This window comes from Sipha flava, unplaced genomic scaffold, assembly GCF_003268045.1.
Source record: "Sipha flava isolate LNK unplaced genomic scaffold, YSA_version1 76_pilon_pilon, whole genome shotgun sequence".
NCBI lineage: Eukaryota > Metazoa > Arthropoda > Insecta > Hemiptera > Aphididae > Sipha > Sipha flava.
The window spans coordinates 1,342,688-1,353,917 of NW_020273616.1; the positions used below are offsets into that span (position 1 = coordinate 1,342,688).

The 11,230-nt window shown below is 24.8% G+C and overlaps 2 protein-coding genes across 4 annotated transcripts; one reads left to right on the plus strand and one right to left on the minus strand.

Moving 5' to 3' along the window:
* Nucleotides 1-642: 642 nt before the first annotated feature.
* Nucleotides 643-4,164, minus strand: LOC112692681 (survival of motor neuron-related-splicing factor 30). 3 transcript variants are annotated; one of them, XM_025567420.1, is made up of 7 exons: nt 3,831-4,159; nt 2,270-2,411; nt 2,143-2,195; nt 1,858-1,984; nt 1,505-1,757; nt 1,315-1,441; nt 643-925 (listed from the first exon to the last, which is right to left on the minus strand). In XM_025567420.1, exons 4-7 carry the CDS (start codon nt 1,940-1,942, stop codon nt 788-790), a joined length of 603 nt encoding a protein of 200 aa, XP_025423205.1. In that variant the 5' UTR covers nt 1,943-1,984; nt 2,143-2,195; nt 2,270-2,411; nt 3,831-4,159; the 3' UTR covers nt 643-787. The 3 variants fall into 3 exon arrangements, 2 of the variants coding, with proteins under 2 accessions (XP_025423205.1, XP_025423204.1); XR_003149426.1 differs by lacking the exons at nt 2,143-2,195; nt 2,270-2,411 and adding an exon at nt 1,036-1,210 and having other exon boundaries at nt 834-925; nt 3,831-4,164; XM_025567419.1 differs by lacking the exons at nt 2,143-2,195; nt 2,270-2,411 and having other exon boundaries at nt 3,831-4,160.
* A 52-nt stretch (nt 4,165-4,216) lies between these two features.
* LOC112692680 (ubiquitin carboxyl-terminal hydrolase ZUFSP-like) lies at nt 4,217-10,640 on the plus strand. Its single transcript, XM_025567418.1, has 7 exons — nt 4,217-4,954; nt 5,028-5,148; nt 7,870-8,160; nt 8,510-8,894; nt 9,061-9,191; nt 9,301-9,512; nt 10,407-10,640. The coding sequence occupies exons 1-7, from the start codon at nt 4,583-4,585 to the stop codon at nt 10,440-10,442; spliced, it is 1,548 nt and encodes a 515-aa protein (XP_025423203.1). The 5' UTR covers nt 4,217-4,582; the 3' UTR covers nt 10,443-10,640.
* Nucleotides 10,641-11,230: the final 590 nt, after the last annotated feature.

The following is an 11,230-nucleotide window of genomic DNA, read 5'->3' on the forward strand; positions in this document are numbered from 1 at the left end:
CATCATAATCACTGTTATTGCCTTTACTCTTTATTATGCAAATATTTAGGTAATAATATGGATTTTTCCAGTTCTAAGAAATTAAAATAAAACTGTTGCTATTTGTTCACTATGTTACTTTTGATTTGATTTTATATAATTTCAGTCAGATTTCAATCTAGTTCTAATTAAAATACATACTCATAGTAAATACAAAGCATGATCAAAAGAAATTTATAATAACTAATGATTTTAAAGAAAATATGAATGATTATTTTGATCTGGAATTTAAGTGATCGACTAAATCAATTAATGCCAAATAATATTAGAATACTCATACACATTGTTCAACATTCTTATTGTTGTACATCATTTAAAGTAAATAAATTATTAACCAAATACTATTAAATATTTATTCAGTTATTTAAATTATTTCTTATATTGAATTATATAAACAAATTATGTTTTGAAATCTTATGATTGCTTAATTTTATTAATATAAATATAAACTATTTACATTTTGAATTAAAACTATTGTAAAAGTATTAATTTTTTACTTGAATTTTTGTTTTATTTTTGTTAATAAAATTTAAAAAGTAGTACATTTAAGTTAATAACACACACATATATGTAACTTATATTTATGAATGAAATGTACAAATATAGACACCGAAAAGTAATATCTAATTTAATAATAATAAAAAAAAAAAACATTAATTCATGAAGATCAAACAAATATGTTGATATGATGGATTGATTTAAATATTTTTTTTACAATTTTCAAATATAATACATAAATATTGCAGTCTTATTTTTTTCTTTTTTCAGCTGTTGGAAATTCTGTCATACCTTTTCCTCCTAAGCCACAGGTACCAATACCAACTCTTCCATTAACATTATCGGGAGAAGCAAATATACTCTTTTTCGGTATGCCTTTTTTTACACCCTAAGCAAATAAAAAATAACATATTGTTAGATTCATTAATTGAATCATTCAAAAATCCATAAATTTAAATTTATATTTATTAATAATAATTTAACATGTTTGCTACTAACGACGTCAATAGTGTAGACACCACTGATTGGTGTCATTCAATAAACTAATTTAAATTGTCTCATAATTCAATCAGCATTGGGATATTTGCTGTTAACGTTATTTATACAATGAGTAAGATTTAATTGGTGTTGTGATAAAAATCATGCCTATTACTTGTATGTACCAAGGTTCACCCTGTCAAATATGAGCAGCAGTGAACATGTTAAGGAAAAAAAAACTTACAAAATTTAAATAAATAATAATTACAACTATTTAAAATATTAGATATTAAAACTTACTTTAGTAGCAAACGCAAGCCATTTATTTTTCTCAACTTCTCTTTCTTCTTCTAATTGTTTAAATCTCTGCTGTTTAGCAAGTTTTCTTTTTTTTTGATATTCTCTATATTTAGCAACAGGTTGCTTTCTAAAAATATATATATATATATATTAAAAATAAAACAAAAAACTTCAAAATTTAATTTCATACTTATGTTTCATTTCATTAGGATGAGTTCTAGGCAAATCTTTAATATAATCCATAGTGGTAACTGCAGCAGTTTTTTGTCCATCTATTAAAACTGCTACAGCTTCTCCATCAATAGTTTCAATAGTACCTTCATAAAATTTGCCATCATCAGCAAGTTGTGCTAAACATCTGTCTCCTGATTTCCATTCACCTTTCGTCTTTGTAACAGATGGTAGTATATCAGGTTGATATGATGATTCTTTTTTTATTTGAACTAAGAACAAGTAATGAAAAATAGTTAATATGCAGGTAGGTATTATATTATTTAATTGTTTAATCATTTTATTTTTCTTATTTATTTATTTTTTACGAACCAGTTTCTTTTTTAGGTTGAGTTTGCGTTCTTACTAGTTCAGCAGTAAGTTCAATTACTTCTTCTAAATCAGTTTTTAGTTTCATAAGTTCTGGATCATCAGGACTATTGGTTAACGCAGCTTCTACCTATAAGAGATAAATATATATATAAGTAATGCAAATAATAAAAATATTTTCAACTTTCCTCGAAAGAGGTTATTGGGGCCTAAGACAAAATTAATTTTTGAATAATAAATATAATAAGCTATAGTCGATTGACTATAGATTTACCAGTCAAACCTTACCGGTGCGTATAAATGATCACATCCGGATGTGGACTGTTCAACATTGCTGAATCCTAAAAATTTCCGAACATCTTTTAAAAATAATTTCTATAATCTCAACCAGGAGTACTTTTATTAAAATACAGACCACGGTTGTTTGTTTTTATAGTAACCAATCAGTTGGTGAATAAATATCAGCTAAAACTTCCAATTGATGTTGATTGATGAATTGGGGTAACGCAGGTAAAACATATCTGAAGTTCAAGACTTTTATGGACAGCAAATTTTCTCTACAATTTTATAAACCGGGAGAAATTAGAAAATTTATTTTAATTAATTTGTTGTCTAATTTTAATACCTTGATACTTTGGATAAAGTTGACATAATATACAAATAGTGCAAACAATGTTTCCCAATTCTAAATCTATTATTTTTAAAAAGAAGTGTCAGGTGAAAGATTTAAAAATTGCATAAGTTGAATTAAGGTATACTTTATTTTATCTTAAAAATAAACAAAAATAGGTTATTTGATATTTTTCTTTAAATAGTAAATTAGGTAATAATTAATTGTTTTATCATTAAAATAAAAATGAAAACCAACTTTATTGAAAACTATGATTGTAAAATAAACAATACATTTTAAGTCATGTGCATTCAATTGACATAAATCATAAGATTTCTGGAAATATAATTAATTAATTTTGACATATTATAATGTATTATACCAGGGATGACAAAACTTTTAATATCTGTATGTCAAAGAAACAATTTTGGTTTGATTTTATTAGCCCTGTGGGTAAATGTTATTGATCTTTTTTTTTACTTAAAAAATGTATTTTAATACATACTTAAATATAACTTAAATTATAATTAAATTAAAAAAATGAATAATAATAGTTATTAATGAGTAAATTTGAGTGATGGATGCAAATCATAAATCCAAAGCTTCCGTAATAAAATTACTATGGTATCAAATCACTAAAATAACAAAATAGAAATACAGAATATAATAAAAAAATTTTTGTTAAAATTTAGGAGAAAGTAAAGAAAAACTAATGAATTATATTTAAATTGATATGTCATTGAAATTGTATAAGCGTGTCATTCTGTGACACAGGAGGTTTGCCATCCCTGTATTATATTCATAGTAAGCATATGAGCAACTTTTAATAATTAAAAGGCATTTTATATTAATTTTGGTAAATTTATTATCAAATATGGTATAATTATTTGATTTCCAAAAGAAAGCATTAAAAGTATTATAAACATACTATTTCAACTTGAAATAAGTTTTTACAACTATAATTCTTAGGATATGTCGTTTATTAAATTTAAAAACAATTTATAACAATATTAAAACTACAATTTAACCATTTTAACTTTGTTAAGTTTTCCTGGGATAAAATATGTTGATAGGTCAAAAAAAATTTGGAAATTTAAACTTAGCTGCACTAATACCTATTTATACTTATAGCTTAATGTTTCATAGAAACATCATATTATTCCTTATCTGTGTCCTATCTACATATAGTTGAATTTTACGGAAAATATTATATATATGAAAAATATAAAATTTTGTTTCTACATAATCTTGATAACAAAATATGGTTCATAACATCCAGTGTTTTTGTATGCAAATTTCAAGGATTATTTGATATAACACATTAGTTATTGTAATATTATTGATTAATAAATATGATTAAAGTTACCTGCTGCAGCTGCAGTTTGTAGTTGATGAGCTCGTCCGCCATTTGTTTGTTTTATTTCAAATTAAAAATTCGTCGATGAAATATACAATAGACAATTTATAGGTTACGAGCAAAGTGTGTTATTGGTTGTATTACCTGTACGTCGTTAGTTAAGGTGCAATGTAATCGATTTTAAGATATCAATGAAAGTACACCGCGGACACGGGCTGTAAGTAAATACAATTTCACTATAGTCACATTTCACGCGGAGTACGTTCTATTGTTCAACATTTATCAAGAGATTTGATTTGATTTTTTTGTTATGACGAAAAAAAAAGGAAACGTCAACAACAGGCGAATCATATGTTTTATTATCAGAAGGTTAGTGTTGCCATCAGTTGCGTAGTTAACGCCAACATGTATCTCGCGTAACTCCGTGACGACGATTAAAAATTTATTAATAACCCCGACAAATCATTTACCGAATATCCGTAAAACTCGTCTGGACCGGAAATATTTCTGGATTTCCACGATTGGTTTAGTTTGAACGCCGCCGTGGAACACTTCTCATTTCGTCAACGTTGGCTAACCCTGACTATTGTTATCTTGTCTTGCAATATTGATAATCGAATTGTAATTTATGGAGAATAAAAGTAATCTAAATTTATGTTACAGGCCTATGTTTTGTTTTGTTTGAATACTCCCAATTTTTTTCCCGTGTACTCTTGTTTCGTGTGACCGATTTTTTGCGCATTTTGTAAAGTTACGTAATCATGTCGTTAAGATCGAAAACGGTGTGTGAAATATGTGGTGAATCGTTTTTGACGGAGAACAAATTGTCGAATCACATAACACAACGACATGTACACTCGTCTACGAGCCCGTCGCCTAGTGTTGGTTCTTCGTCGAAGCGACGGAAACTCGACGCCGACTCCGACGTTAGGTGTCCGCTCTGTGATTACGTTGACTTGGACACAGATCGTCTGCAACAGCACGTTAATCGTATGCATTTCGACCCTGGCAGTCCTCGGCGACCCGGTACTGTAGACTTCCCTTGCCCAATATGCCCGTTGGCTTTCGACCATTGTGATAATCTCGAAACTCATATTAATGAAGAACATCACGACATAGTTAGCCCACAATCGGTAATAATAGTAATACTGTGTTATTATTTTACCTGAAGATTATAATTATTATTATTATTTTTTTTTTGTCCAGGATTCTCTTAGTCAAAGGATACCATTGTTGGAAAATATTAATGAAGGTTGTGTGATATGTGGTATGAAAAATTTTGATAGTTTAAGAGATCTGGATGCACATATTGAACAACATTATCGAGGTAATTACCTATGTTGTATTTATGTTTTTCTAACCTATCTAATTTTCTTCTTATTCATCTTTATTTATATAATTATTTAACATATATAAATATTAATATTATTAAATATTATATAAATATTATTATTAATATCTATAAGATGATTACTTTAAATAGTTATAATTTTATAATAATTAAATTATTCCAGCCAAACTTTGGATTCATAAAAATCAATAGAATATTACTATAGTGTTATTTATAAAATCAAAACTTAATAAGATTATTCAATATTTCATTGATTTATTTACAGTATAAATGGTTTTTTTGTATAATTAATATTATTTTATAAAATGTAACCATTTTTTCAGGATATTGTATTCTAATTTATTAATTTATTTTTATCTATTAATTGATGAAATATTAAAAAAAAAAAACTTTAAAAATTATTTTTGATTTAATTATTTTTATGTATAAAATGAAATACTATGGTGAAATTATCTGGCTTGATGATGGAAAAATATAAAGTAATTTATATTTGATTTAAAAAAATTATGAAAATAAACTGATCTACTAAAAAAATACATTTTTAAAATTTTATAATTATATCTTAAACTATGGGTTTGGAAATTAGTAATTCAATTTAAAATCAAAGATTATTTGGTCTTACAATGTTTGATCTACTGTTATTTTTAAACCTTTTTTTTCTGAATTAACAGATATATATATATATATATATATATATATATATATATTATTAATTTTACTAGAGTTAAAATTTTCAATCATATATTTATATTTCATATATTCTTTGGTAAAATAAGTTTTTGTATGTTCTATGGCCTGAAATTTAATGTATAGCTAATTAATATTTATCATTTTGCCTAGTACTTAAGAAATCAGATTTGTTTTAAACCATTTTTTTTTTATAACCTATTCATTTTGAAATAAGATATATTTATTATTTTATGAATGAAAATAGTTGTTAAGTATTATCATTAATTATAAATATAATAATTAAGTTTTTATAACCATGATACTATAATTATGAATAATACATATTTAGTATTTTATAGTACAGTATAAATCATTATGATTGTTGATTACAATTGTATTTAGTACAATGTTTTCCACCAATTGTAATACAACACCAGGTGTGTAAACAAAGAGGGAATTTAGAAGTTTAACCCCTTGCCTCTGCCCCCGAAATCCAAGAAAATTATAAAATAGTTTTTTATAGAGTAAAAGTCGTTTATAGACTATATAAGTATGAAAATGTAAAACCTTAACACCCCATCCAAATATTTTTTATGTAAGTACTTTTACAATACTTAAAATTAATATTAGTATAAACATACTATGTATGTTATACATGAATACTTAACATGCAACAATAAGTATTTCTTTTTTTATTTAATCATATTTTTATAACTTCAAAATGAAATATTAAAATATAATATAAAATATTAAATTATTATTATTATTATTTTAATATTCAAAATATTAAAATATCCTATGGTAAATATGTATTATTTGTAAGTGCTAATAAAGATACTAATTTGCATAACTCTATACTATGTTGAAAATTAACAAAATATATTTTTAGGTAATAATATTAACTTGAATTAATTAAATATGTAATAACTTTATTCTAAATAAAATTGGTAAAAATTATGTTTCCCTGACAAAATATGTAAATATATCTTGAAGTATGATTTAACTTATTTTGATCAATATTATTTAAAATAGATTTTCTGCAAAAAATTTTAGTCATATGTAATAGTGAGTCTTTAATTTTTACACATATTATGAATTTATTGTATAAATAATTAATTAAAGTAATTTAAATTCTAAACTAATTAATAAATGTTTCACGTAGTAGCAAAATTTGTGCTTATAATAATTTTCTGGAAATAGCATTTTGTAGAGGAACATTCAAATATTATGTCAGTAGACAAGGGATGGGTTCGAGTAATTTGACAGTACCTTTCATGGATGGAGGGAGTTAAATCTCCTCAAATATGATATCAGCATTGTATTTATCAAAATTTAAATTAACACATGAAAAAAGGAAGTCAATGAATTACTTACAGCATTGAAGGCGTGTTTTTTATTGGATGGTATAATAGTCACACAAGGTCTGCAGATTGTTGTTGAACTGACAAGGTTCTCTCATCTATCCACCATTATAACCCTACTACAATAATGTATTGAACTCATTTTTGGAGCAAAACTGTGTAAACGCTTAACAGACTGATGTTTTTTCGGCGTACTAATTTATTACTGCATTTTTAATTATAAAAGAGTTTGCAAACTATTGACATAATTAGTCAATAGTTCAGTTAGTTTTTAAATTAATACGAAGATTTATGTAAGAACGCACAATATAACAATTTGGTATCGGTTGATTCATAAGTTGTTTGGCTAAATGATTTTTTCAAACTAAACAGTCAGTGAAATATCGGCTTACTGCTTAATTAGTATGACGCTCTCTCATCACCCATATACATGTCAATTCATTAGGTAGTTGCCTCAACTGATAGATTCAATTTGATATGAGAAGGCACTATGTATGTCGTTATTTGTTGAAAATACTAAAAAATGTGCTGACCTAATACTTGAACCACCACAGAAAACTTCATTATTCATATGCCTTCTCTTTTTTTATTAATAAAAATCTAATAAGTATCTCTTTGTATATTCATTTTACCACTTAATTATAAAAAATATTTTGTTTTATTTTAGGTACTACACCACCTACTCAAGATCATTTACCTAATCATGATCAGTTACTTGCAAAACAGCTAGAAAAACAAGAACGTGAACGTATGAAACAAAAAGAACAAGAAGATTTTCAAAAGTTGCAAGCCGCTTATGGTATGGATAATAAAGGCAATTATAATCAACAAACTATGACTAATTTGCAAGAAGCTGTATCCAGTGGTCAATTATCTGTTTATGATTATTATGAAAAAATATATGAAATAAAAATGGCTGAAAGTAAAGGACTTGATACTGGTGAATCGGCTACTAGAGGTAAATTTTTTATTATTAAGTTTATTTGGACTGATTATTTAATAGAAAATATAAATAATATTGAATGAAGTATACTCAAAATTATTAAAGTAATATATAAAAAAAAAAAAAAATTAAATTAATTTTTTAAGTAATTTAATATATGTATTCTTGAGTTTTATATGAAAATAAATTTATTTACATAAAATATAATATTATCTTTGTTATATACATATTTTGGGTTCATTACCAGTAAATTATATGATAGGTACTAGACATGGATCTAGAGGGACTAATGTATTAAAATAAAATTCTAAAACATTTTCCCAGTAAATTTTGTGATGTTTAATCAATAGTCTAATTGTTTCAGATTTAATTGAGTATATTCGTCACTTCAGTGCAACATCACCCAATGTAATTGAAGTACATTTGGCTTCACCTACTGATCATTATAGATCAACTTATGGTGATAAAGGTTGGGGATGTGGATATAGAAATATGCAAATGTTGATGTCCAGTATGCTTTTACAAATGGATTATAATGAACATATATCAAGAGTATGGGAAGTGGAGAAAGGACCTTTACCACGTGCTTGGATGCCATCTATATCAAGATTACAACAACATTTGGAGAAATCATGGAGCATGGGTATTGATGAACCTGGTAGAGAACAATTAGGTGGTTCGGTGTACAATACTAAAAAATGGATTGGAGCTACTGAAGTTGTTGCTATGCTAACTGCTTTAAAAATTAAGTATGTGATTTATATTTATGTATTTATTTAAACAAATAAAAGATCTATAATACAAATAAGAGTTATTTAATTTTTCCCTTTGGTAATAAATTCATTTTTTGTATTTATTTATTAATTAAAAAAAAAAAAAAAACTGAATTATTAATTTTGTTTATTTTTGTTTTAGAACACTCATTTTAGATTTTCACAAACCAACTGGTTCAAAAAATACCCATCCAGAAATGTTTCACTGGTTGTATGAACATTTCAGCAATAGAAAAAAACAGTTTATTCCTCCAGTTTATATACAACATGATGGTAAATTTGCTTAAATTTGTTTTCAATAATATTAATAATCATAAAATTCATAATACACAATTTTTAAATAAATAAATAGTATTACATTTTGTTTGTGGTTGTTGTTTAGGTCACAGTCGGACAGTAGTGGGCGTTGAAAAATTGTCTGATGGAACAATTTTGCTTTTAGTATTAGACCCTAGTGGTCACTATGATAAATTAAGAACAGAAGGTGGAATGATAACTATGTCCCATATAAGAAAGTCTATCCACACGTTCAAATCAAAGGAATATCAACTAGTTACAGTCAGAGGAATAATGACAAGTGATGCAGAGTTTGAAGTGAGTAGTATATACAATAAAATACACATTCACACACACACATATATATGTGTGTGTGTATCTTTTTATATGGTTTGAATCACATTGTGAAAAAATAAAATGCCTTGGGCTAAACTTTTAATTTAAAAAAATAAAAAATTGAAAAATGCAGGGAAAGTCAAACTGAAAGTAGTAATTTACCTTGATCTCATCATTACTATAAGGTAGTATTATTTTAATCAAGTATTATACTTCAATGGTATGGCATAACAACTATTTAATAAAAAAAAAAAAAAAAAATATAAAAAAAAAAATTTGTATTGACCAACTTTTTTTAAATTATATTTTAATTTTGGTCATACTATTTAACAATTTTCAAGTTTGTTATAGAAATAAAATACAATTTTAAAATCTAAAATCTTTTGTACTTATATTTGTTTTTGAGATAGCTTTGTTCAACATTAAGCCATTTTTAACATTTATTTGAACAGGGGCGGATCTGAAGCTTGTTTAAGAGAATAGGCGAATAGGAATACTATTACTATTATTATATTACACATTATATGTTACTTATACTATTATATATTATCATGAAACAAGCTTTTTGTACAAAAATATAGATATTTTTCAATAGTAAATGTTTATAAATATTTATTATGTATATCTGTATGACTGTATACCTATATTAAAAATATGAAATACATCTGTGATAAAAAAAAGCCCAAGGAGGAGGCGATCGCTATGTCGACTCTCTTTATTAAATCCACCTCTGTATTTGAAGTTGTAATGAAAATTGATGATTAAGCATATTGTAATGTTTAGATTTTAATGTTTGAATATAATTTCTTGATTATAATATACAATTTATGATAACAAATAATTGTTAATTAATAATAAATGTTTTATTTATTGCAGAGTGGCAAAACAATTATATCTAAACGTGTTTCATAACAACAATCAAGAAACTAAAATTTGTTTTGCAGAACTTAAATATTTTGTTTGTATTTTTTTTTAGTTTATTAAAAATTTTCTTTATTTATTTATATATAATACATTTTGTCAATAAAATTATAGCCTAAATGCAATTTAGCGTTTGACACTTAGAATTTTAAAGTATATTAAGAGTTACGGACTTCAATGTTTATGTCATAATTACACATTAAAAATTTATAGTTATTAATTTAAAATAAAATATTATTATTAAAACACTTTTTAAATATATTATATTTTTTTAAAGTTCTTAATTCAATTATCATTTGAACAAGCCTTTAAAATATAAGATATAATAAATATTATCTATGTAATATTCTTAATATATTTATTAGAATTCAGCTAATAATTAATTGTTTAATGTAAATTTGTACAAAATAATATTAACAATGGTTAAAGTATGTTTACTATTCAAGTATAAAACCAAATTTTTCTCGTGCGTTCCTTGTATGTTAAATTTATGTCTCAATAATTTTCTACATTACCCAAGATACTAAATAGTAAAAAAAATAATAACGATCTTAGAATTTCATTATACTTGTTTTTAGTTGTATTACTACTTTAATAGTAGCTAATTTATAAACTTTATGTATTGATAGTATCAATGATTTGAATTTCTAATAACTTTTGTGGTTTTACATTTAGAAATATATAATTTAGAATATACATTCAAACCTTTACATAAAGAACATGAAGGTTATTTAAAAAAATTTGTTATAAAGAAATACAATTTTTTTTATCTAAAAATG

Bases quoted from the DNA above. Each gene is read 5' to 3' on its own strand.
- LOC112692681 (XM_025567419.1), bottom strand. From the start codon at position 3,872: ATGGCGGACGAGCTCATCAACTACAAACTGCAGCTGCAGCAG. The intron at 1,442-1,504 runs GTATGAAATTAA...ATATATTTTTAG, and splicing joins CCTAATGAAATGAAACATAA to AAAGCAACCTGTTGCTAAAT. The intron at 926-1,314 runs GTAAGTTTTAAT...TTATTTGCTTAG, and splicing joins GGCTTGCGTTTGCTACTAAA to GGTGTAAAAAAAGGCATACC.
- LOC112692680 (XM_025567418.1), top strand. From the start codon at position 4,583: ATGTCGTTAAGATCGAAAACGGTGTGTGAAATATGTGGTGAATCGTTT. The intron at 9,192-9,300 runs GTAAATTTGCTT...GTTGTTGTTTAG, and splicing joins AGTTTATATACAACATGATG to GTCACAGTCGGACAGTAGTG. The intron at 9,513-10,406 runs GTGAGTAGTATA...TATTTATTGCAG, and splicing joins CAAGTGATGCAGAGTTTGAA to AGTGGCAAAACAATTATATC.